Source organism: Martes martes (assembly GCF_963455335.1).
Source record: "Martes martes genome assembly, chromosome: 4".
NCBI classification, from domain to species: Eukaryota; Metazoa; Chordata; class Mammalia; order Carnivora; family Mustelidae; genus Martes; species Martes martes.
In genome coordinates this window covers 73,230,378-73,258,184 of record NC_137891.1, presented here as the reverse complement: position 1 = coordinate 73,258,184, position 27,807 = coordinate 73,230,378, and the positions used below count along the sequence as shown (strand labels likewise).

The following is a 27,807-nucleotide window of genomic DNA, read 5'->3' as shown; positions in this document are numbered from 1 at the left end:
GAGGATGCGTCGGCGCAAGCGCCGGCGAGCCGGTGAAAGATGGCGGAAGGTGGCGGCTCCGAACCCGGGGAGCAGGAGAGGTCTTCTGGGCCGCGGCCCCCGAGCGCGCGGGATCTGCAGGTGCGGCGAGTGGCCGAGGGCGGGGCGCGGCGGCGGGTGACTGCGCGGAGGGGTGCGTGTCGGAGTCCGCTGCTGGCCTCCGCTGAGCCCTTGCCAGACCCCACTTGGGGACTGAATTGTGACTCCGGCGTCGCAGGTCTCCTCAGGGCGGTGCATCGAACAGTGCTTTTCGAGGAAACAAGTGCGAAAGCCCAACTCTCTGTTGCCCCGGTCTCATTCCCCCTCCATCCGATTTACATTTTAAGAAGCAACTGTTCGTTTAGAATGGCATTGTGTTGGGGTCAGTTGAATGGTTCACTGGTGGTTACTTCCTTAGGAGACTTACTGTAGAAGAAAGCTTTACCGTGCCCGTGAGAAATCAGGATCACTTTATAAGCAGTAACGTGTGCTGGTTTGCTCTTTCTGGTCTTGGATGCTGTTTCTGTCTGGATTGCTTTTTTATAAAAATGGTTCGTTTTTATCCGATAGCTTTTCCCTTTTAAAAGTGTGAGCTAAAGTATTCCATCCTACGGCTGCACGCCTAGTTGTCAAAGCTACCGTCTATGAAACATTGCACAGAAGAAACAGCGAAATAAAATTTCATGGTGACATTAGTGAGCTAAATACGGATGCAGCAAATCTCGCTTTCTCAGATGCTTAACACTGCTTTGCTCACTGAGGCTTTTTTCCCCTGTCTCATAAGACCATTGATAAAATCAACAAGTAAACAATCATAAGGAACTGTGTCATTAAAAGTAAATGATACCGAATCTACCTGCCTTGATAGAAAAGTTCTGTTACAGTTACACTTTTTTTTTTAAAGATTTTATTTATTTATTTGTCAGAGAGAGAGAGGGAGAGAGAGTGAGCGAGCATAGGCAGAGGGAGAAGCAGGCTCCCTGCCAAGCAAGGAGCCCGATGTGGGACTCGATCCCAGGACGCTGGGATAATGACCTGAGCCGAAGGCAGCTGCTTAACCAACTGAGCCACCCAGGCGTCCCTACAGTTACACTTTTAATTCTACTTCTCTGAACAAGATTTGACCACCTGCCATGCAACATACTGCTAAACTCCAGCAATGCAGAGATGAATAGGACATCAAATCTATAGTTGGTGCTGGACATTGTGGAAGGGGATTGAAGTGTAAAGGCATTTCTATTTTTTGCAGAAATAGTATATGACTATATTGACCATAACATCTTAAGGTGGAGTATGATTGAATGCCAAATTAAGCAATACATAAAATGAAGAATTCAAAGAATAGAGAGTTCAGTGTCAGTTAAAAGATGAATCGAATGCAGAATAATTCCAGTGCTTTTAAGTCAATTCAATAGTAGTAAACAGACTCAAGAAATAGGAAGCTACTGTCTGCCTCATCTTTTCTGTGGAAGACTACCATCACTAAGAGGGAACATGGCAGGTTGAGAAAAAATGGAGTTTTTGGTTAGACCCAACTTCTGTTTGCATCTTGGTCCTGTCACTTAGTAGGCTTGTGAATGTAAGAGAAGTGTCTTAACCTCTCTGATCCTCAGTGTCTTTATTTGTAAACTAGGGTGATCTTGGTGGTGTCAAGGATGAAATGTCCATAAAGTACCCATGCACTCCCATATTATCCTGTCTCTGTATTGCTTGGTAAATATTTGGTTCCTTTTCTTTAAAGGAGGAAAATACTGTAACTTTAAACTGGTTAGCCCATTCTAATGCGTCTGTTAAAACTATATGACTTAATATCCTTTGTCTAATTTCATTCCATTCTTTTCATGTGAAAAATGAGAACAGCTTAGCTAGTAATTGCCTAATACTTGGCAAATTTACAGACTTAATCCAGCAAATTAATATATGATTAATGGTTGGAGATATTTTGGTAGATGTCCATTGAGAGAATGCCTTCCTCTTCACCATCAGTTAGAGGACAGAAAATTTTTTTTTCAGATTATTTATTTATTTATTTATTTGACAGAGAGAGAGAGAGAGAAAGCACAAGCAGGTTTAATGGAAGAAGGAGAAGCAGGCTCCCTGCTGACCAGGGAGCCCATTATGGGGTTCGATCCCAGGATCCCAGGATCATGAGCTGAGCTAAACGCAGACGTTTAACTGAGCCACCCAGGTGCCCCTGGGATTTTTTTTTTTTTTTAATTATCTACTTCTGGTAGTTCTGTTGGTAGATAGACAACTAATTTCTTATAGATGTGATTTGGATATCAAATACTTTAAGTGTTGGTAATGTTTCTTTTGGAATTTAAAAAGAACCTGAAGAACTTGCTAAGAAGCCTGGAAACAACCAAAGTGATGATGTGTGAAGAAATAAAGTATGTTTAAAAGAAATAGAGTAGGTTTAAAAGAAATGAATAATATTCTTCTCCCTGACTAGTTTTTTGAATAGTGATTACTATTTGATTATCTTGTTACTGTTTCATCTAGCCATGCATAAGTATACTTTTCAGTAAATACTTCTATCTGGACAGCTTGCTCTAAGAGTCAATCATTCACAGTATTATAGAGGAAAAGGGAGATATATTACTAACTGGAACAAGCAAAAGATACCCCTGAGTATGTATATCTTAGCTGCTAGGCAGTGTAGGGTTTTTTGGCATCTAAATCCGGAGACATTTCCTCATTTAGCACAGAAGGAAACATGGATGGTTGTCTCCCAGAAAGCCTCCCAGCACTATGAGCCTCTGACTTACAAACTGCACAAATTTCCTGTGGATATCAAACCAAGAGCAGATCGTAGCTCGCTTCATCCCCCCAAATTGGGAAATATTCAATGGGAAGGTTTAGGATGGTATCGTTAGTGACAGTGATCACCCTAAAAACCTAAGTGTTCTTTAGTCTTTCTGAACGTTTTCAGAGACCTTTCTCTCTCCTGGTTCCCCTCAGTCCATCTATACACAAGGGTTTAGTAGTTGGTTAACATATTTAGTTGTATGCTTCTGTCCCAGTTTTCTTCCAGAATAATATCAAAAGGAAGAGATTTCTGTTCTTAATTCTATATTTCCATACAAGTTGGAGTTGGTGGGTAATTAGTGATAGACTTCAGTACTTATTAGGGTTAGGATGGGGTGAGGTAAACAGTGGCATTCTGTAAGTGAGAAAGGAATAAGAATGTCTGGTACTGTGTTACAATTGCCACGAGTATCCTAATCCTGTTGGACATCAGTAGTCCACAGTATTGGTTCCCAATTTTAGCGTGCATCAGAATCATCCGAAAGGCTCGATGGAGCACAGTTTGCAGGGCCCTATCCTAGAGTTTTCATTCATTTGGTCTGGGGTGAGACTGGCACATTTGCATTTTCAGAGGTTCCCAGATGACGCAGATGTTGCTATTCTATATTTTTTTAAAAATCTGTATAATACCTTCTGGGCAGGTGTCACTCTAGGAATGAGAATTGCAGTAGTTTTAATCTTTTGCTATATACTTGATTTTCTCCTTCTCAATTACTTTGCTTTCAGGTTTCTTTTCATGTTCTTCACATTTCGAATTCTAGAGCAAAGATTATCAGTACTTACGTACTTTATTCCTTCTGCGTACGTACTTTATTCCTTCTGCGTAATTGAAATAGCTTCATAATCTAATTATTTAACCTAAGGGACACACTGTTCTGATAATTCACAGTGATTCATTACTTCACAATGCACATATTATTCTCTCTATTTGACCAATATTTAGTTGTTGTTCTGTTCGTTTTAACCAGTACTTTATTTGATCAGTTTATTTTTTTATTTTTATTTTAAAGATTTTTATTTATTTATTTGACAGAGAGAGATCACAAGTAGGCAGAGAGGCAGGCAGAGAGAGAGAGAGAGAGAGAGGAGGAAGCAGGCTCCTTGCGGAGCAGAGAGCCCGATGCGGGACTCGATCCCAGGACCCTGAGATCATGACCTGAGCCGAAGGCAGAGGCTCAACCCACTGGGCCACCCAGGTGCCCATATTTGATCAGTTTAAATAATCGTTTCCTCTTCTGTGGTATCTTTGCTGTGTCAACTCGTATAAATTGAATTTCTTTGTAATATTTACTGATGAACTTATACCATATGATGCTGCAGGGACATCATGAATCCCAGCGTTAATTCCCTCTAAATATCATTCATTTTCGTCTTAGTAATGCACCATTAATAACTAAGACCTTTTCGACTAGGTGGACTCCCTGCTCAATTACAATTTTCTCCATATTCCTAATTTGTTAATATATATTAATATTTTGTTAATATGTATTTCATACAATCAAAACACATTATTTGCTTTATTTATTTTACAGAAGAAAATTAGTTGATAGGGTTTATACAAATCTTGAACAAAAAACAAACAAGGTACAAAACTATATAGGAAATGTAATCTCAGCTTTAAAATCTACAGCTTGGGGTGCCTGGGTGGCTCAGCTGGTTAAGTGTCTGCTTTCAGCTCAACCAAGCCTCACATCAGTCCAGTTCCCTGTTCAGCTGAGAGTCTGCTTCTCCCTCTGCTCCTCCGCTTCCCTGTGTGTATGCTCTCTCGTGCTGTCAAATAAATTTTTATCTATATTTATTATCTACATAATTCATCATAAATTTGTTGGGTATCCATTAAGTATTATATTAGAAACAATCTAGGAAACCTAAATTATAATAGGAGGGATAAAATAGTGAGAAAAGTACATAAGCAATGATAATATAATGTTTAATATAAATGTTAATAATAGACTAGCATATACTATGAGGAGTTAGGAAAGAAATACCATTTAGTTAAGAAAACTAGAAAAGGCTTTGTGAAGGATGGCTGAAGTGCCTTTGCAATATAGGTAACATTTCCATTGATGGGATTAGAAATCACATGAAAGTAATTCATAGAGCTGAAGTAATCAGCTCAGGAGGAACTTCCATAAAGGAATACTGTTTGTAACAGATTTCAGGGAGGTAAAATTTCTGAAAACTTTGGACTCGGGTAGTCAGGCAGAATGTCTGTCTCCATCTCATTTGTTTTGTTTCATTTTCGAGGGGTTAGAGTAGGGAAGAGACTATAATACGTAGTTTTAACACTGAAGAAGGAAATCTTGAGGCAAATGAAATACTGATAATAGTCATTGTTAAACATTTTTTAATATCTTCTAGTAATAGAGCACTTGCCTTGTGCTTTACATGCATTCTGTGATCCTTAAAGTGATACTTTAAGATAATTTTTTTAAACAGACATTTAAAGGTGAGGGAACCATGGCTCAGAGAAGTTAAATAACATATCCAAGGCACACCATGGGAGCCCAAGTTAGGATTTTAATTCAGTTCTTTTAGATTACAAAGCACTTTCATAATTGGGATTTCTAACAAAATTGCCATGTGAGAAATACGAAAAGTTGATGGAGGTGTATGGGAATGGGATAGAGAGTAAAAATTAGGGAGAAAAATTAATTCTTTTGTTTTTGTTTTTCATGTGTGGATGTTTTAAAAGTTGTCTAATAGAATCTTCAAAGAATTGACTTTGTCCCAATTCTTCTTTTCCTTCTAAGCAAAGAAGCCCTGGATGTAGTTTTCATATCTCTTAAATTTCTAGAAGGAACACTTTATCTGTTTATTAGGGGAGATTTTGTTTTTTGTTATTTTTTTTTCCCCAAAAGATTTTCCAGAAATTATGATCATGCCAATTACGGGAGCATTGAGGGAAGTTTTTGAATTGTTGTCCAAGATGGAACAATATAACTTAGTGCTGAAATATTTGGATGACTTTTCAAAAGTCCAATTTCAAGAACTGTATTGTGTTTATTTCATTTTAAGGGTACCCAGCCATATATTTAGAATGCATAATTTGGTAATAGTACTTTCTAAAACTTATATAAACCATATATATAACACATTGACTTATATTTTTTAAAGTTCATGTTCCTACACTTGATGAAGTTTGTGTGTCAGGTAGACTTTTAAATAGAATAATTTTGAAATTATTTTATGTGCTTGGTTTTGAAAACTTGAATAGCTAAATGAAAAAAATTTTTATGAGATTTGATGAGAGCAGGCTGACATTAGTGTGAAACATCTTCAACTATTTTTTTTTTTAATTCTAGGAAAATTGTAGGCTCAAGTTTCAAAATGATCTGTTACCAAATACAGTTTTTGAAACTGTTAAATAATTAATTGAAAATAATTAAGCAATTATTGTAACTTCAATATATTCCAGTATTTTGGTTAATTTTATCAAGTGAGAGATACATTGGTTTTATTTTGGAAGAGGGTCACCTGAAACAGCACCCTTTATTTCTCATTAGAAATGTATACTACACAATCACATGTTCTAGTCATAATTTCTACTTTTGTAGAATAGTTCAGTCCTACTGTTACACTTTATAACAAATTTGTTGTTTTATAGTTGGCCTTGGCAGAATTATATGAAGATGAAGTGAAATGCAAATCTTCCAAATCTGATAGACCTAAAGCTACAGTCTTTAAAAGCCCACGAACACCACCTCAGAGGTAAGTTTTGTTTTGGATGTAAACATTGTATTTCTTTTAAGTTCACCAAGTCTAAATTATTGTAAATGGTCTTGGGAATTTTCTTTAAAACTATGATTTCTAAAATAAATATTATTTAGATAGTACTCCTAAAATGGTAGTAGTCAGAAAGCTAAAAAAAACGGAAAAGTTGGGATGCCTGGGTGGCTTAGTTAGGCATCTGACTTTGGCTCAGGGTCTTGGGTTCGAGTTTCGAATCAGGCTCCTTGCTCAGCAGGGCGCCTCCTTCTCCCTCTGCCCTGCCACTCACCCTGCTTGTGCTCTCTTTCTCTGACAAATAAGTAGAATCTTAAAAAAAAAAAGAAGAAGAAGAAGAAGAAGAAAGAAAGAAACAGAAAAATTGTCTTAAATACCTAATACTTTGGTAGACATCATAAAGACACACTGAATAGTATTTTTCTTAGACACAGTGGTTCTTTTTGAGTCATAGGATACATTGAGGATTTGACAAAAGCTACAGCCCCTCTCCCCACAAAACAGCACTTACGCACAATTTTGTCAGTTGTTTTTAAGGATTTGTGTTTCTGAAAATCCACTCATGGAGCCCCTATGTGCCTTTTGCCCTCCATTTAAGAATCTAGTACCTGGGGCACCTGGGTGATTCAGTCGGTTAAGCCTCTGTCTTTGCTGAGTTCACGATCCCAGGGTTCTGGGGTTGAGCCCTGCGTCCATCTCCCTCCTTGGTGGGAAGCCTGCTTCTCACTCTTCCTCTGCCCATCCCCCAACCCCCACCCTGACTCAGGCTCTCTCTCTCACTCTCTCAAATAAATAAATAAAATCTGGAAAAAAAAAAAAGAGGAATCTAGAACTTCAGGAACCTGTCTATGTTTTCACTAAATGATGACACATCTAATAAGTGATCTCTGTATAGTATTTGCTATTGTTAAAATCCCCGAACTAGAAAGAGACCGAGCAATGAGGATTCAAGAGCCAGGTATACTTTATTACAATGAATTTTCTTGTTTTTTGGAATATTTTCATTAATGTCTTTTTTTTTTTTTTAAGATTTTATTTATTTGAGAGAGAGAAAGTGAGAGAGAGCATGAGAGGGAAGGTCAGAGGGAGAAGCAGACTCCCCGTGGAGCTGGGAGCCTGATGCGGGACTTGATCCCGGGACTCCAGGATCATGACCCGAGCCGAAGTCAGTAGCTTAATCAACTGAGCCACTCAGGCGCCCTATTAATGTCTTATTAATACTGCAAATCTCCTTACTGGGGAGAAATTTTGAATTTTTCCATTACGTCTTATTCACAGAAAGTCTTATCATTTTTACCAGAAATTTAAAAATTCACTGGAAATCATCTTTCTTTTTTGTGTGTCACTTTCCACTTCCTTTTTTCTGTAGGGGAAATAAAAATGACATACCTTTTTGGACCTGAATGAGAAGAAAGAATATTAATTTTTTCCCAAACTTTTTGTTGTCAGACCCATAGGTAATCAAAAGATTAGTACAATGAATACGTGCTATATAATGCTTCACGATACATTCATGCAAGTGCTCTTTTACTCAACTATTTGAATGCAAATTGCAGCCATCATAATACTTCATCCCTAAATACTTCAGTTTGCATCTCCTAAGAAGAAGCACATACCCTTTATAACCCTGATAACAACATATTACACCTTAGAAAATGAACAGTAATTTCATAAAATCATTTAATATGTAGTCCATAGTCAGATATGTCTTCAAGCCTTTTTCGGATTTGGTATCTAACCAAGGGCCATGCATTCCTCTTGATTATGCCAGTTTTGAATCTCAATCCAGAGCATTCTTCCCACCTTTTTGTTGTTTGCTCTTAGCTTATTATATAATCTAAAATTTATTAAATTGAGAGGTACTTGGATGGCTCAGTCAGTTGAGCCACAGGCTCTTGAATTCATCACAAGTCATGATATCAAGGTTGTGGGATTGAGCCCCATGTCAGAGTCCAGGCTAAGTGCAGAACCTGCTTGAAATTCTCTCTTTCTCTCTCTTCCCCACTGTTGCTCCCCCTGCTCTTTCTCTCTCTCTAAAATACATAAATAATCTTTTAAAAATAAAGTAAAATTTATTAGTTGACATTCATTTTCATTTGGCAGTGGGCCCCACAAATTATGTAGCCAGTCCTAGATGCAGCCACGTTATGGACAACCTTGAAAGCCGAGGGGATTTGTATTTGTGTAGAAGGCACTGGAACACCACTATGTGTTTTTAAATGTAAATTTTGTGATTAAAAACTATATAGTGATAAAAGCTTTGATTCTAGACATAGATACACCTCTGTTCTTTTTTTTTTTTTTAAGATTTTATTTATTTATTTGACAGAGAGAGACACAGGGAGAGAGGGAGCACAAGCAAGGGGAGTAGGGGAAGGAGAAGCAGGCCTCCCACCCAGCAGGGAGCCTGATGCGGGGCTCGACCCTAGGACCCTGGGACCAGACCTGAGCCTAAGGCAGAGACCCAACCCACTGAGCCACCCAGGCGCCCCATACACCTCTGTTCTAACATTTTTTCTTTCTGTGCTAATAAGGTCTTGCCAATGGACAATTTTTTTTAAATTCCCTAAGCTTCAGTTTTATCTGTAAATCAGGGATAATACCATTGTTAGGAGGATTAAATGAGCACATAGTTACTCCTTGATAAGTGTTAACTATTATTATTACATATTTTTAGAAAAGTAAGACTGGCGATACAGTGCAAAATTAATAGTAATGGGGAGAACAAGATAAGGAGAGAAATTAAGAAGAAAACAATTATGATAATCTAAAGAATGTGCTGATAAAATTTTAGATTAAAATTGTGTCAGTGGAATGAAGGAGAAATGTGAAATCAGTGTAGGACACATCCGAAGAATTTATTTTATTTTTCTTTTATAGAGTTTATTTATTTATTTATTTATTTGACAGAGATGAGAGGCAGGCAGTTGCCAGGGGAGGGGGGGGCAGGCTCCCTGCTGAGCAGAGAGCCTGATGTGGGCCTCGATCACAGGACCCTGAGATCATGACCTGAGCTGAAGGCAGAGGCTTTAACCCACTGAGCTACCCAGGCGCCCCCAAAGAATTTATTTTAGAAACTTGATGACATGAGATATAGAGAGCAAGTGAATGAGAAATTGAGACCTAAAGGTTCTTAATCTGGTGTGTAGGAAAAAGTGTGATTGTTAATGGGAAGGTTATGGGAGTAATACAGGTTTAGTTTTGGAGAGATGAACTTGATTCAGTGGGTGCTTTTAAATCGAGTCCCTCAATGGGGCACTTGGGTGGTCCAGTCAGGTAAGCTTCTGACTCTTGGTTTGGCTCAGGTCATGATCTCAGGATCATGAGATCCAGCCCAGCATTGAGCTCCACATTCAGCAGGGAGTTTGCTTGAGACTCTCTCTCTCCCTCCGCTCTTCCCCTGCTCACTCACACTTTCTCTCTCTCCCTAAAATAAATAAATATTTGAAAAATCAATCAATTAATTAATTAATTGAGCACCTGACTATAAGTCACAGAGTGCTAAAAACGTATCTGAGAGGCATCCACAGAGGAGGTTGTTATATGTGGGAGTGCACAAATGTTTTGATGATCAAAGGAGTTTAAGTAGAGAGCGAGGGTCAAGGATAGATGGGTACTTAATTATAAAAGAGGAGAAATGGATGGATTGTGTACCTAAATACAAAAGGAAATATAAATAGGAAAACAATATATAATAAAGAAAACAATAAAATGTAATGTAAAAAGAAAAAAATAAAACTTCTGAAAGAAAATAGAGCATCTCCATGACCTTCAGGTAGGCAAAGATTTCTTAAACAGGAAATAATATCATTAGCCATAAAGGAGCTAGTAAATCTTTTCCCACGTCAGATTTTTCCTGTAAGGTCTCTAACCATGGCTGATGTAAAAAGGAACTATATAGTTGTACTTTCCAGAATAGAGACATGGGACAGGGAGGGAAAGAGCTACAGCAGGAAGCTTTTCCTTTTGTTTTCCTTTCCTCTTCCTCTTCCCTTTCTCATAGCTGCCTTCCATCAGAGCTCCTCCTCATACTGCCACTCTTTTAAGAAGCAGCTATGGTATTGTTTGGCCTTGCTTGCTACACCAAGCCCTCTGAGTCTAAGCTTGGCAGGAAGACTTCTGCTGACTCCTGCTTTGGGTAAACTCACGCCTGTACTTGCCCAGTACGCTAGCAGGATGGACAACAGCCCACCCCACTCCTGCCCCCAGCAGTTAAAAGTTAGTCTTATGTTCATAGGGTTCTGCTGTTGGATTTGTTCTCCATGTGGATTTGTTCTCCAGGTGGGTGTTTCTTCACTTATACTGAATTGAGAGCTACCCGCCCTTCCCTCTTTCCTGTTCAGTTTTGCATGTACTAATTCTGCAGAAAGTCTTGAAGGTGATCTCTATTCCTAGTCTTTGGTGCTGATACAATTTTCCCTCTTCGGTTTGTGAGACAATTCAGTGCAAATTTGGAACTGGATTGGAGGGTATAGGTAATTAAACATATGAGCTTTGATTGTTAACCTTATTCTGGCAGTCTCCATGTTGATATTTTGTTAGCTATATTTTTTGATATTCTTAACTGAAAAAAATCTTGAAAGATAAAAGTAGATAAAATCTTATGTAAAAAAGTTAGGTGAATTTTTATGTTACCTAAGACCATTATGAAGTTGGAGTCAGACTAGAAATTAGTCACTGTGCAGCTAATACACTGAAAAAAATTGTGGTCTAAATTATTTACCTTTGACATAGGGAAATTATATTTGAATCCAAAAATCTCTAGGGAATAAACCCACTGTTGTGGCCCTTCACTAACTAGGTCGCTACTGAATATGGATTCCTCAGGGGAACAGACTTATTTCTGCTTGTCAATACTGCTTTGACCACCACACCAAAAGTGCCTAAATTGTGCAAGAGATGCATTTGATAAGCAGTTACAGAAGGGGGCGGGAAGAAGTGACAAGCCAGTTCTCATGTGGAATGCTGAACTTAACTGCCATAACTTCCATAAACTCCATGAGGAAGTGTATGAACTATTTACTGTTCTGTTCCTTAATCCCATTTTGAAAATTAAATATTTCCACAGAAGTCATAGATATGGCTCTTTAAAGTTACTCTCTAAGACTCTGTAGCTTTTTACTTTAAAGGAGTTATGTTTGTTTTCTAAGTTTCTGTTCATGAACTTTAATGTTTAAAGGTTCTATTCAAGTGAACAGGAATACAGTGGATTACATATAGTTCGACCTTCAACTGGGAAAATTGTGAATGAACTTTTCAAAGAGGCAAGAGAACATGGGGCTGTCCCTCTGAATGAAGCCACAAGAGCCTCCGGTGATAACAAATCTAAGGTAAGTGCTAAATTTAAAAACTAAATTTTATATATATAGATTTATAGATATATTCTCTATAGATTTTTATATTATTTGCAGACATTGTTTTTCTAAGTATATATGTCTATTTTAAACAGTCACTCTGTTTTTATAAGATTACAGTATTTCTATTAATGATTGAAAGTTGCAGCAATTTTTTACATCTCTGTGAAACCTTTCTGTTTACCTTTTTTTTTTTTTTAAATAATTACAGATTCATGTGAAATTGCAGAAAGAACACAGGTCCTATGTATTTTTCACCCAGTTTCCTCTAACGGTTATAGCTAACATAATTGTAGTCCAGTACCAAAGCCAAGATTTGACATTTGTACCGTGTATGTTTACAGTTCTGTCATTTTCTCACATCCATAGATTTGCATAATTGTCGACTCAATCAAGATGCAGTTCTGTCATCACAAAGCTCTCCTTCATGGTCTACCCCATTTTAGTCACACCCTCATCCCTCTCCCCCATCATCTCTAACCTCTTGCTACCCTAATCTGTTCTCTAGCTCTTGTAATATTAAGAATGTTATACAAATGGAATCATATAGTATGTGACCTTTGGGATTGGCTTTTTTCACTCAGCTTAATGCCCTGGAGGTCATCAGAATTACTGAGTGTCTCAGTAGTTCATTCTTTGTATTCCTGATAGCACTCCATGGTATGAATGAACCACACAATTGGTTTAACCGTTTGCTTATTGAGGGATATTAGAGGTGTTGCCGGTTTGGAACTTTTACAAATAAAGCCACTGTGAGCAACCATATACAGGTTCTTGTATGGATATTTTCATTTCTCTGGGATAAATGCCCAAGAGTCCAGTTGCTGGGTCTTTTGCTAAGTATACGTCAGTTTCTTAGAAACTGCCAAACTCTTTTCCGTAGGGAGTGACAGATCCAATTTCTCCATTCTTGCCAGCATTTGGTATTGTCACTATTTTAAATTTTAGCTATTGTGATAAGTGTGTAGTTATAAATCATTGCGGTTTTAATTTGCATTTTCCTAATGGCCAGTGATGTTAATTTGCATGTTCCTAATGTTTAGTGATATGGAACATCTTTTCTTGTGTTTATTTGCCATTATCTTTCTTACCCCTTTCAGTAAAATGACTTTGGCCTATTTTCAAATTGGATTGTTCCTGTTGAGTTTTGATAATTCTTTATATATTTTAATAGTTTTGAGTCCTTTATCAAATATATGGATTACAAATATTTTCTTCTAGATTGTAGCTGGTCTTTTCATCCTCTTACCAGGGTTTGTCACAGAAAAAAAGTTTTTTTTAATTTTGATAAGGTCCAGTTTATCTTGTTTCTTCCTTATGGATTATTTTTCTGGCCTCTTACCTAAGAACTCTTCATCGAAACACAGGCCTCAAAGTTTTCTCCTGTTATCTAGAAAAGTTTTATAGTTTTACATTTTACACTTAAACTTGTGATCCATTTTGAGTTAATTTTACATAAGGTTTACATCAAGGTTTGTTTTTCTATTTATGGGTGTCTACTTGCTATACCACCATTTTTTGAACAGGCTCTTCTTCCTCCATTGAATTGCTTTTGTGCCTTCATAAAATTATATACATCTTTTATACGGCTCTTATAACTATCAACTGACATAGTACTGGTTTACTGAGAAAGACATGAAGACATCAAGCGTCTTTTTGTGTGTAATTGTCATAATATTCTTAAAATTAACATTTTCAGCCCAAGTTTCTGCATCATAATCACTTACCATATGGCCTCTGGTATTACGGTTCAGTAAGTTTCTGGTATGCCTAGGCATGTGTCTTTTGAAAAAACCTGTCTGGTGATTGTGACAGACCTCCAACTGTTGCGAACCATTGCTGAGAATCACTATTCTAATGAAACATAAATTTTAGTTTTCATCTTGTTATTGACTAACAGCTTACAATTCTCTTTCTGTTAAGTCTGAGGTGATTTGCGTTCTTGCAGGTTCTCAGATTCTGTAAGAAAAATGTGGAATTGACATATTGATATATTTAGTCTATAGAAAAGAAAGCAGTATGGTCATTAAAAGCTCATTTATGATATGCATGGTGATTAAAAGGAATGGCATTTTTACCTCATGAGGTACCTTCCTGAAAAATAGAAGACCTTGTGATCAGTATAGTAAAACAAAAAGTACAATCATAGTTGATTGTTCCAGTTGAATAAAAGCAGCTTATAAAATAGTTATGGAGTATTTCTTCAGGGTACTTTATACCTATTTACAAAATTCTTCCTTTACACTATGTAACTGTTACTTTGTGAAATATGTTTTAAACATAATTTTTATGATAAAACATCATAAAATATTAGTGGTAGCTTTTTAAAATCTCTTTATACTTTAAAATATATATTTTGGTATATGAATGTATTTTTTAATTTAAGAATGGCCTAAATTATTTCAACTTCTGAGTAAATAATGTTCTTATGGGGAGAAACATAGTTTCTTCCTTGATTATACCCCTCTGTAACATAAAACCTTCATTTTAATATAAAATTTTCCTGGAAAGTATAAGCTAGTTTGGCTAATTATAGTTGATCTGGTTTTCAGCTATATCACACATTATCATAACATTTTGCCTTAAAAACCATAGTGAATTTTTAACTCATTTGCTGTGTATTTCAGTCATTTACAGGTGGAGGATACAGATTGGGTAATTCCTTTTGTAAGAGATCTGAATACATCTATGGAGAAAATCAATTGCAAGATGTAGGTACAGTAACCAAAATGAAAAGCTTTAGATATTTGCCTCTAGTTTTTACTGTTTTTAAATTTAAAGATTAGTGATATAAATATAATCTATATATATTTTTCTGTTATTTTTTGAAACATGGATTTTAAAATGACTAATGTGTAAGCTTTAGTCTCAAGTTTTATATTTTGCACCTCAGTTGTGCCTTGCACTTAAACTGTAAATATCTTCTATATGTTGAAAGAATATATGATTCACTGTCAGAATGAGCTTTAGTTACATACAGTAATAATTATTATAAGTAGTATACTGTCAGAGAATTAGCTGAGTTGTAAACAAGGAAACTCCTAAGGTCATTCTTTGTTTTTGCGTTTTAAAATTTGGAGTTATAATTTCATTTAAACATGTTTACTTTAGCCTTAGGGGGTCACCGAAATTCTGGCTTACCCCTTGACATAAATATTTAAGCCCTGTGTAGCAGAAAAGAATACAGGTACAGTTGAAAGAGAAAAATGGATGTGGAGTAGCTGCTGGATGCTCTCATTGCTTTCATTTTTCTCAATGAACCAGAATAATTGTACATCAAGGCCAGGATCTAGCTTTGGCATTTTAGCCATTGTCGATTTGTTAAGCCACATACAAATCTGCTGAGCAAATACACTTGCTTTCATTTACGTCTTTATTTTAACAGTAACTAAAGTAATATGAATAACACTGCATTTTAAATAAAGTAAGTGGTTTATGTTGTGAGTATGTTGTGAAATACCACGTAAGATTTGAAGCTTAAAATTATTTGATGCAGGGGATTCTTTTATTTATCTTTTTTCCTATATTCAAAAGGTACAGATTTTGCTTAAACTATGGAGCAATGGTTTCAGTTTAGATGATGGAGAACTGAGACCTTATAATGACCCACCAAATGCTCAGTTTCTGGAGTCTGTTAAAAGAGGGTAAGATATATTACTTGTATTCTATTTGTTACATAGGTTGGGACTCTTTTTCTTAAGATACTGGAATATATTTTATAAGTGATTGCTGGGGGGAAGGGTATTTTTAAGTATCTAAAGGACATGTTGCTATTCATAAGTCTTTGGTTCTTAATTTAATGGAGGGGGCAGTAGACACTGGTCACTTTCAAAATATGATCAAGCGATGGTCCGTTCTGAGAAGAAACGTCTTCATGTAATAAATCAGTACAGTTGATTAGCCTGTAGCTGCCTGCCCACTAAGCCACTGTCCCGCTCACTGTTAACAGGATGTCTTTCATTGCATGTGTGCCTGAAATCCAGCACATTATATTAGAAATCTTTTAAAGTGGCATGACTGCTGGCAGAAGATTTCAGGTTAGTTTGAAGTTACGATTTGTGAAAGTCAACCAGATATACAGTGCTCACCGATGGAAAGAACATCATAGCTCAGCTCTTCTTGCCTAGAAGATGAAAAATCAAGTGATTTTGTTAGGATTATAAAAGCTTTTCTGCATTATGCTTTCACTGGGTGGCAATGCAATCATTCCTAAGTAGAAATACAACCAAACAGAAGGTTGGTGATGAACTGGAGATTTAAGAAGCAGTGAAGGGACCGGAGTAGAAGGTTATATACTCCATTCAGGAATTGAAGCTGGGACTTTTCCATGTGATGCAAATATATCCAAGGAGAGTAGCTGTGGAGTGGAGGTAAAACAGTAGCATAAAATCTGGATTTGAATTCTACAAAGATAAGGTCAAGATACCAAAAAATGGCAAGAAATGCTGTAAGCAATATGCTGAAGTCATTTGAGAAAGGTGGGAAGTTGTCCTAGGAGACAGTATGTGGTGGTGGTAAATATAAGGAAATAATAGTTTAAGTCGGTGTTGTGGACTTGGAAACCTGCAGTCACTGGGAAGAGCTGGGAGTGACTGGTTAAGGGAGGTGCTTGTTCGTCTGCTAAGGGAAGATCAACATTGCTGTTGAAATTGATGCTTATTTCAAGATGTTAGAAGACAAGAGCATATTGATGATGGATGTATTATAATGTAGATCAAAACTCATTTATTCTTAAATGAAAATAAGCTATAAGCTTTGTGGGCAGTGTCCAAGCAGTCCTGGTGTCCTAAAAGAGATTTTGTTTTTGTTTTGTTTTTTTACTATATCCTGAAGTATAAATTATGATCAAGAACAATTTTTGAAAAAACTCCTTGAAAAAATGATTGAAGTCAGATAGTGGTTGTCAACTGTAGAATCACTGTCCTGTACTTATGACAAATTTTGAGTAACACCGTCTTCACTGTCCTTGAAGAATTCATAGATAATATAATCTGTCCATGCATATTATTTTCCCAAAAAAGGATAAAAATTTTATCTTAAATATACTGAAATAAAATAATTTATCATAAAATTGTATGTATTTCAGTTTATAAATGCTTTGATCTGACCACACCAGAGCATAATAAAAGTAATCAGATAGTTTGCACCTATGTGAAGTCTAGCATTTCTCAAGAAAATGTGACAAACATAAAAACAGAATAATGAGGTATGTGAAGTTGGCAACGTAATTACTGTCGGTGGTGTTGCAGTCAGGGGCTTGATAATGTTCCAAACAAAACAAAGTGCAGTCTTCTCTCAGTTTATATGGTACACGTATTACTGAAAATTTTATAGTGTATTAATAAAATGCCCCCCTCAACAAAAAAAGGTTTTTTGCTTCTTTGGAAAACTCTAAGCTTTAAGTTTTAGGATCAGACATTACAGACACTGGTGTCATCCATGTACAACTCTAGCAGGGCATTCGGTGGTTCTGTGGAACCCAAGACAAGACTTAATTAGGCAAGATGAATCCCAGTGGCAGTGCTTCTTGTATCTGGATCCCAACCCTGAATGACAGCAGCACTCATGAATCACACGACGATCAAAGGCCACCTATCCATTTTCAAAACTTCTTCCACAGAGTTTAGAAATAAATATCTGCATTAACTATTATGTCCTTATAGGAATTTTCTAGTGCTTATTTAGGTATAAATTGCTATCTTGCAATTTGGCTTTCTAAATGTTAGAAACCCTCCCAAGATCACTGTGACAGCAAAAAGTCCCTATAGTGAGAATCACTAGGAATAAAGTGATGCAACTTTTTAAAAAATTTTAATTCCAGTATAGTTAACATCCAGTGTTATATTCCTTTCAGATATACAATATAGTGATTGAGTGATTCTATGCATCACCGAGTGCTCATCAGGACAAGGGCAGTCCTTAATCCCCTCACCTACTTAACCCATTCCCCCACACCCATCCCTAAGATAACCATGAGTTTGTTCTCTGTGGTTAAGAGTCTGTTTCTTGGTTTGTCTCTCTTTTTTTTCCTTTGCTCGTTTGTTTTGTTTCTTAAATTCCACATATGAGTGAAATCATATGGTATTTGTCTTTCTTTGACTGACTGACTTATTTTGCTTAGTATTACACTCTGGTTCCATCCATGTCATTGTAAATGGCAAGATTTCATTCTTTTTTTATGGCTGAATAGTATTCCTATGTGTGTATGCGTGTGTGTGGGGGGCACATCTTTTCCATTCATCAAACAGACACTTGGGCTGCTTCCATATTTTGGCTATTGTAAATAATGCTGCTATAAATACAGGGATGCATGTCATCTCTTTGTATTAGTGTTCTTGTATTTTTTGTGTAAATACCCAGGAGTGTAATTGCTGGATCATAAGGTAGTAACTTTAATTTTTTGAGGAACCTCCATACTATTTTCTAGAGTGACTGTACCTGTTTGCATTCCCACCAACAATGCAAGAGGGTTCCTTTTTCTCCACATCCTCATCAACACTTATCTCTTGTGTTTTTGATTTTAGCCATTCTGACAGGTATGAGGTGATACCTCAGATGACACAAAGAAATGGGAAGACATTCTGTGCTCATGGGTTGGAAGAACAAATTTTGTGAAAATAATCTGTACTACCATGCAGTCCCTATCAAAATACCAACAACATTTTTCACAGAACTACAACAGACAATCCTAGAATTTGTATGGAATGACGAAAGACCCTAAATAGCCAAAGCAATTTTGAAAAAGGAAAGCAAAGTTAGAGGTATCATAATTTGATGCAACTTGAGGAAGAAAATATCTATAGGGACTAATCAATCATCATGGAAATTTTCATATTATAATTTAAGCAAAAGTTGCTGTTTTCCAGTATAGCTCACAACTTGATTATAGTAATGTCAATAGTGTAGATTAATTTTTTTTATGTTAACTAAAACCTTTTCCCCTTTTTAAAAGAGAGATTCCCTTGGAGCTTCAGCGTCTTGTTCATGGTGGCCACGTGAATTTGGATATGGAGGACCATCAGGATCAAGAGTACATAAAACCTAGATTGAGGTTCAAGGCTTTTAGTGGAGAAGGACAAAAACTTGGAAGGTAAAACGCTAAAGTGAGAAAAATATTTGTCTTTGCTCATTGTGACTTTTCTTTGAGAATCAAAAAAGCAAAATAACCTAGAAAGTAAAAATTAAAACAGGAACCCTGAAGACCTTGCTGATGGAATTAGATATGCAAATCTAGTGATAACATTAGTACAGAATACTTCAGTAGCAGTTATCACATTCCTGACCCTGTAGGCACTTTAAACGTACATTAACTCACTTAATCTTCACAACTCTTGGATGTAGATCCGGTGATTACTTCATTCACTAATGCAGTACTGTGCCCTAGGTGATTGAACTAGCGAGCAGTTATTTTGTGGGATTCAGACTCACATACTGCTTTTTACCATTGTGCCATCCTGCCTCTTTCTGATTACATGGGTTCAAAAGGGGAAATTGTTAAAGGTTCTTGATTAGACTGAACATCTTAGGTCATCTTAGGTCACAGCTATAAGCATGCCTGTCTGTCATAAGTAATTGCAGCAAGAGCAAGGTGCTGAAGTTGGTTGTTTTCAGAATATGTAAGCCGCCAAACTCTTTATTCAAGTTAGGGAAAACCAGTACATAAAACACTTAACAAAACCTTCATGTGTTCAGAAAGTAACTGTCTGAAATGGCTCATTTACCAAGATTTCCAGGCAACTACTGAACAGAAAAATAATTAAAAAGAAGCAAACAGAACAGAAATGGAAATAATTCCATTGTCTTCCATAGCTGGCAGTCTTATTGCAAACAGAACATTACACAGATAGAAACTAACTTAATTTTTTACTGTAATATTACAAATAATTGTGGGGTAAACCTAAATGCAATAAAAATTCTACCCAGGTCTTTCATGTAGTATCATAGGAACAAGTAAATCATTGGGACAAAACTGCAAATGTACAGTGGCACAATAAACGGTACAACTGCAGAAAAATTAGCTCAGTGAGCTGGAATAGAGCCCAACATACTTAGAAAATTACAGAATCATTTTTGATAAGCAGGGCTAACAAGTAGACTGTTGCTGTAGGCTTTTGAGCTTGTGCATATGATGATACAGATCGCGAGAGGAAACAAATGTCTCTGTTTAAGAACAGTCGCTTCCTGTTTCTCATACTGTGCAGTCCAAAAGATTCCGTTTGCCACTCACCCATTCTGGCCACTAAGCCTGAGTTTTGACTTCATCTTGATCCCTGGACCCTTAAGGGTCCTCGTCTCTAAAGCCTAACAACCCCTTCCTTCTTGCATTTGCTTCATTTTCTTATCCCAGCAGTTCTGCAGCCCCTTGCCTTACTGTTCAGCCATTGGATTGGTCTGCCCCTGCGCTGTTCAGTGCTGTTGGGGATGTTCGCACCCCATGCTAAGAATGCGAACTGTGCCTCTCCCACTCTCGATGGGCTTGATCCCAAATGTTCCCTGCCCTCATCTCAGCAGTTTTGTTTTTTTTTTGCTTCCAGCTTTCCTGAGAAAATGGAGCCTGACAAGAATTACTTTTCCAATATATTCCTCTTAGCCTCGAAGTTTATTAAATCCATCTTTACTGCCCTCTCTTAAGTTAGAAGATACTTATCTTCCTGACCAAGGGACTCACTCTTCTTACAACCACCCTACATCCTTTCCTCCAATCTGCCTAGAAAGTTTGTTTTATCAATTCCCTCTTTTTAAAAATTCTTTTAATATGATACTTGAAACATACAAACAGTATTTTGAAAATGTCATTGTATTTTGATCAGTTAAGGAGAAAGTTTTAAGTAGTAAGCAGGTATAACTTTGAAGGCTAAATAGTAAAGTTATTATAACTTTTTTAAATGTGTTTTTATACATTGCTCGCTAACCAACTTGCTCAACCGCCTTTCTCTGTGGCTCTGAGCCTGTCTTTCAATCTCTCTGATTCTGTTGTTTTCCTATAAAATGATATGTTTGGCCTAAACTATCTTGAAAATAAATTCCTGTCCTCAATGTTGTTATTCCATATAATTTCATTTTGACATACACACATCTTATAAAGAAACACATGAAAGAGCTTTCCTTACCTAGTATCCATACTTGGTACTTTCTTTTTATATTTTGAAAGCTTATCTGGTCAGAATCTGTTTTAAATAGAAAGCATTAAAGTACAGAAACCGCATCTGACTCATCTCATCTAATAGAGATAACTTTTCCCTCCCTAGTTGTTGTTAGGATAGGAATTACAATGCTAATAGCTGCCTTTTAGGAAGTTTCAACTATATAAAAGCACTGTTTGAAATGCTTCTATGTCCTCATTAACTTAATCTTTACAACTGTGCTGCCAAGTTCTCTGTTTTGAAAATGAGGAAACTCTGTGTTAAGTGACTTGCCCAGGGTCACACATCTAGCAAGTGACTGAGTCAGAATCCTGGAATCAGGCTCCTGGATCTATGCTGTTAATTATTAAGTCACAATTCCCTTAACTCATACCATGATTTAAATGAACTGACAAACACGATGATGGCTGTGATGGTGGTAGTGATGATGATGATGATTGTGATGATGATGCATACACCTAGTTTTCAGTGAGGCAGAGGAAGATCGAAGTCCTTTGCATTTAGTGTCCCTTCCCTTTGGTTTTTGTACCTCTCCCTGTGTAAGGGACACGGACCCTTGGCATAGTGAATCATCTTGCTGATCAACTGTTTAAGTCCTCAGTTCCAAACTCAAAAGAAAATTCCTTAAGACTACCTGATCAATGATTGCAAATCATCATTTTCTTTTTTATGTTTTTATCAGATATTCTGAAGTTGATTCTAAAATGTGTATTAAGAAAAAGCTAAAGAAAGGGGAAGTGTTAGCAATAAGTACAAGTTAATTTTTCTACCTTACTGTATATTTTGAGAAACTTTGGTGGGAATGAGTCAAGATGAGCAAAGAATGCTCCTAGAACTTATACGCTAATAAATATGTTCTTACTTTTTTCAAAAGAAAATAATTTGTAGGATGCCATCTGAAACTCAGTATTTGAAAAAATAGACATTAAGATATTAAATAATCCCTTTAGGTAACTTAGAGAAGATTAAGATTTGACAAATGTCTATAAAGAATTTGGCTAAATTTGTTTTTAATTTGTTCTCATTTCTTATCCAAAAGGATTTTTTTTTTGACACTGACTTTCAGTTTACAATTACAGTTCATTCTGCTAGTATTAGAAGTCACGAAGATAAAGTGGTGCTAAGGTCATTAGTAATCAAGTTCTAATGGTAAGATGTCCTATCAAATAAGTTTCATGATAAATTAGTCACTGTAGGGGCACCTGGTTGGCTCAGTTGGTTAAACGTCCAACTCTTGATTTTGGCTCAAGTCGTGATCTCAGGGTCCTGGGATCGAGCCCTGTGTTGGACTCTGTGCTCACTGTAGAGTCGGCTTGTCCCTCCCTTACTCCCCAACTTGTGTGCACTCTCTAAGATAAAACCTTTTTTAAAAATAAATAAATCTATCACCATATATGAAACTTCATTCCTCACTAGCACATAGAAATTACTTCTCTTTTATAAAGCAGTAACTACATAAATCAGATGTTTTTAAGTAATATTAGGTAAGTTTAAGCCAATAGTTTAGTGTTGATATGTACAAAAATAGCTGGCACCTGTTGAAATATTGTTGTAGGCACTGTGGGACTTGCTGATAATAACAAACCTACATAACATCATATTATTTCCCCTCCCCACTTTATACATGATAAAATTGGAATTCAGAGAGATTAATTTACTTCCTCAAGTTTATGCAGTTGACATAGCTGGGATTTGAAACCAAGTCTGCCTGTACTCATAGTCATTCTTTGACATTAACTCAGAGTTGCTCAGATTTCTGAGTAAAGATTGTTGTGTTAAACAGCTTCATGGAATTTCAAAGGGATAAGGGAGGAAAGAATACAAAGTTAAGCTTTTGAAAGAGATTGGATAAGCTAAACTAGAATCATAGGCTACAAAAGAATTTTAATATAACAAAAGAAGTTAGAAGAAGTATGGGAGACTCAAAGGAAGCCATGTTTTTCCTGGTCCAGAAGTCATAGGCAGGAACACTTGAGAATCAGCGATGGATTTCAGTGGTTACTCCACTGTCTTCAGTTTGTTGCATCTTATGTATTCAGGTATGTATGCATCTGATGTATTCAGATTCGTGTTCTAATTCTTCAGTTCTTCTTTCTTAGCCTTACCCCTGAAATAGTCAGTACACCTTCATCCCCAGAAGAGGAGGATAAGTCAATACTTAATGCGGTTGTTCTTATTGATGATTCTGTGCCAACAACAAAAATTCAAATCAGATTAGCAGATGGGAGTCGTTTGATACAAAGATTCAATAGTACACACAGGTAAGCTCATTTGTGATTTCGCACACTGTCACTTATCTTTATAAAACTATGTGAGTGACTAATGAAGAATGAGAAATTCTTTACATACACTTCTTAAGTTTTTGAGAGAAGAAAAATGCTTCAAAAGCATAATAGCTGTGTGAAATACTTAGCATTTGAACATACTAATGCAAATTCAGTTATCATTCAAAAATAAGATTGTTAAAAGTTGCACTTTTGCACTGTTGCTAAAACCATGTGAAGTGGGATCAAACTTGGCTTAATACGGTAAATATAGTGGAACCTTATTGGGACTTTAATCATTTAAGAATTATGATAATTCTGATTGGAATTTTCTACCTTAGCATACTCTTCACAATATAAATTTGTAATATAGATAAAGTATAATTGTACTATTGTCAAGTACTTTATTTTTTTTTGTCAGGTACTTAAACTTTTTAAAATGTCATTTTAACATTCATTTATACATTTGTTGTACTAATAATGTACCAATGTTATTTTTTCCTTAAGGGATGTATTTGTAATCTTAGTTGAATTGCTAGGCATATGTGAAGGTCTTTAAAAAAGGATAATTTTTAAAAATTGTCCTTATGACTTAAACCTTATTCATAGTTATAGACTGACCTTGACACAGGCCATTCTGGGATACCTTTTTTTGGGTCACCTGCTGCTAAGATATTTTATACTCTGAAAGAAGTAGAACCTGCACTTTTAGTATAATAACATTGTTGACATTTATTTTATGCATAACTCACCTAAAGATTGTCTCTGTTTACAGAAAAAGTAAATATAAGCTACACTCCAGAGTTAAAGCTCACATTTTATCTGTAATCCAATATCAATCCATCCATTGAAATAATGTAAATTTTTAAAAATTACAACACATTTAAATAAGGATTAGAATTGTGATTTATATTACTATCATCTAATGTTAGCTAAAGGCTTACATGAAAATAAAACTTTCATATCACAAATTATTTTTATCTTATTTCTTCAGGATCCTGGATGTCCGGGACTTTATTATACAGTCCCGTCCTGAATTTGCGACTCTTGACTTTATTCTTGTGACTTCATTTCCAAATAAAGAGCTAACAGATGAAAGCCTGACACTACAAGAAGCAGATATTCTTAACACTGTGATACTGCAGCAACTAAAATAATACTGCTCCTATCCATGCAGTAGCATGTAGGAAAGATAATGTGCCATAATAATAAGGAAAATACTTAGAGCATTAAGAAAACAAACTATTTTTATTATTTATACAGATAAATTTCAGTTTTATTCTTATCCTGTCTTCCAGCCTTAGTCTAGATGAATTTGAACCAGGAATAGATTTTGAGATAAATATGTTTGAATTTTTAGTTGCAGGGCTGGTTTATGTTGATAGCTTATAAATATTCAGGCAAACCAATTTGTTACATGCTCTGGGTTAATGTAACAACATTTGTTTGCAGAGGAAATGAACAGAACCCCATTTTGATAAATGTGTTTGGTAAAATTTGCACTGAAGTTTCTTGGTGGTGCATTGATCAACAGCCATCAAGAAATCCTCTGATCAAATTGGAATTTTTTCTGTGATATATGCCGAAAAGTATCTATATTCTGATTCTGAAATATGTTGATCATAGAATTATTTCTCCTATTAAGATTGTATTTGTCCTTTTTGCTTACTGATTTAGCTATATTACTAGTGTCAAAAAATACAGTTTGGCCTTGTACTAGTGTCAAAAAATACGGTTTGGCCTTGTATTTTACAGAACTATGACCATCATAAGCCAGAAACAAGGACAGAAAGGTCAGCAGTTCTTGAGAACATCCGTTAAAGAGCACTTTAAAATAGAGTAATTACAATCCGTCCCAGAGCCTGCCTTGATCACATTCATTTATTTATTCAACACATTTTTCTAAGGGACCCACTATTTATACTGAACACTGTTCTAAGTGTTCAATCCAGAATGTATTCTACTCCAGGGCAAAATGAGTGTACAAATTCAGAAATGTAAATTCTGTCAGCCAGACTGGATCTAAAGAATTACCAGCAAAAATATTTCATTTCTGCCAAAGCCAGGTATTTCCTATATGAAGTAGGCTATATCAGGAATGATAGAAAGGCTTTTTCTTCCTCCCAGATACCATTTCATCTTTGGTCACAATCCCTGGTGGGGTTTCTGTAGCTGCTGTAACAAATTACTATAAACTTAGTGGCTTAAAATAGCAGCAATTCATTATTTTGTAATTCTGTAAGTTGAATGTCCAACATGGGTCTCACTGGCTAAGATAAGACATTGACAAGGCTGTATTCCCTCTGAGAGGCCCTAGGGGAGAATCATTTCCTCGTGTTCCCAGCTCCTAGGGGCCACGTGCATTCCTTGGCCTGTGTCCCCCCTTCCCATCTTCAAAGCCAGTAATACTACATTCTGAACCTTCTCTGTCATCACATCTCTTTGACAACAGCCAGAAAAAGTTCTCTGCTTTTAAGGACTCGTGATTGGATTGGGCCCACCATTAGTTCCGGATTATCTGCCTGTCATCAGGTCTGGAGTAACCTTAGCTGCCTCTTTAATGTCCCTTTTACCATGCAAAGTGACACATCACAGATTTCTGGAGGCTCCAGGGGTGACTCCATTCCTTGCCTCTTCCAAGGCTCTTCTCTTCTCTTCACTCTAGCTCATCCCTCTAATCTCTGCTTCTGTCCTTACATCTTTTACTACCAACTGTATTTCTCCTGCCTTCTTCTTACAAGGACCCTTGTGATAATTACCAGAAAAATCTCATCTCAAAATGATTAACTTAATCACATTGGCAAAATCCTTTTCCTGTGTAAGGTCACAAATTTACAGGTATGGTGATTAGAACATGAATATTTTGGAGGCCATTCTGACTACCACAGTCCACTGCTGCCCCAAAGATTGACATAAGGTCACCCCATTCAAAGGTGCTCAAAAGTATCAACCCATTATAGCATCAAAGTGTAAAACCTTATCTGAATCTCACCAGCTCAAAAGTCCCAAACCTCATTTAAATCATCTAAATCAAGTATGAGTGAGGGTCTATGATTCCTGGAACACAATTCCTCTCCATCTCTGTACCTGTGAACCTAGAAAAACAGTTATCTCCTCCCAAATATAATGGTAGGACAGGCATAGAATGGGGTTTATAGACATTCCTGTTCAAACAATGGAATGAGAAAAGGAGCTATGCGCACTCCACTAGGTGTCACATCTCTATGGTCCAGAGCACTATCTCCTGGGCTTGTGATGTCCTCTCAGAGTCCTCTTTCCTCTTTCATGAAAGGCAGCAGTCGTTCACAGCTGAGTAGTTTTATCAGCTTGTTTCTTAACTATGGAATTGTGGGAAGTCCAGCTATCTTTCATTTCAAACCATCTCCATCCTTTTCAATTTAAGGTAGCAGGGTCTGCTGGTTTAACATTCTCCAGAAGCTTGGGGATCTTGTGTGCCTATAGGGGGATTCAGCTCTTAAACCAGAGGCCCCAGTGCAAAGCATTCAAAGGTAATCTCATCTCTCTTTTTGGCTTCTGCAAAGGCTGGGAGGATCTTTGAGTCACACCCTGTATCTCTTCAAGGATCTGTGGTGTGACAGAAAACTCAGGCCTTCCTCAGGTGTTAGCCAAAGGTTGTATAGCTGTACCCTCATCTCTCCCTAGAGCCGACTTCCCTGTCAGCGAATCCCTTAATTGGAATGTCTTTTGTCCTTTGATAGGCCAAGAATTTCCAAGTCATTGAGTCCTATTTTCTTTATATTTAACAGTTCTTTCCTCAATTTGTCTATCTCTACTCACGTTGTACTATAACCAGCAAGAAGAAACCAGTCTGCACCTTGCACACTTTGCTTAGAAGTCTCTTCAACCGAATGTCTTAAGTTTATCCCTTACAACTTGCTTTCCACACAACTGCAGACACATTGCAGCTAAGCTTCTTGCCGCTATATAACCAGAATCTCTTTTCCTTCACTTTCCAACAGCACGTTCCTCATTTCCGACTAAGTCCTCATTTCTACCAAGTCCTCGTTGGCAGCACCTTTAATGTCCCATTTTCTTCTAACAGTCTGTTTAAGACAATTTACATAATCTCCATGGCAATTTAGGTGCTCTCTACCATACTCCTTTCTTCCTCCAACCCTCACTAGCATTAACATCCATAGATCTGCTAGCAGTGTTCAAGGCAATCCTGCCTCTTTCTGCCATCCTAAAAATTCTTCCAACCTCTACCCACTGTCTCATCCCAAAGCTGTCCCCTCATTTTTAGGCGTTTGTTCCAGCAGCGCCCCATATCCAGGTATCTGGGAAACTCTACTATGCCTATTCACTGCCACTTGACTTGAATGTGCCAATAGGAGATTTGGAATTCACTTTCTCTGGGGGCTCTGCTTATTTCAAGGAAGTGAACTGACCTGTGGTAGAGGTTTTCCTACTGGCAATGCTCTCAGAACTCCCACAGGATGGAAGTGTTGATCTCACCACCGCAGAGAAACTTGT

At 36.8% G+C, this 27,807-nt stretch overlaps 1 protein-coding gene across 1 annotated transcript; it reads left to right on the top strand.

Moving 5' to 3' along the window:
- On the top strand, positions 1 to 27,807 carry UBXN2B (UBX domain protein 2B). The gene is made up of 8 exons (XM_080801279.1): positions 1 to 120; positions 6,434 to 6,537; positions 11,732 to 11,882; positions 14,534 to 14,617; positions 15,441 to 15,550; positions 18,859 to 18,996; positions 23,149 to 23,310; positions 24,308 to 27,807. Exons 1-8 carry the CDS (start codon positions 40 to 42, stop codon positions 24,468 to 24,470), a joined length of 993 nt encoding a protein of 330 aa, XP_080657405.1. The 5' UTR covers positions 1 to 39; the 3' UTR covers positions 24,471 to 27,807.

What these genes read in the sequence shown, in the direction of transcription:
- UBXN2B (XM_080801279.1), top strand. Translation starts at nt 40, where the DNA reads ATGGCGGAAGGTGGCGGCTCCGAACCCGGGGAGCAGGAGAGGTCTTCT. An exon ending in CGAGCGCGCGGGATCTGCAG is followed by an intron (nt 121 to 6,433) that starts GTGCGGCGAGTG and finishes GTTGTTTTATAG; the next exon opens with TTGGCCTTGGCAGAATTATA. An exon ending in GAAGGACAAAAACTTGGAAG is followed by an intron (nt 18,997 to 23,148) that starts GTAAAACGCTAA and finishes CTTCTTTCTTAG; the next exon opens with CCTTACCCCTGAAATAGTCA.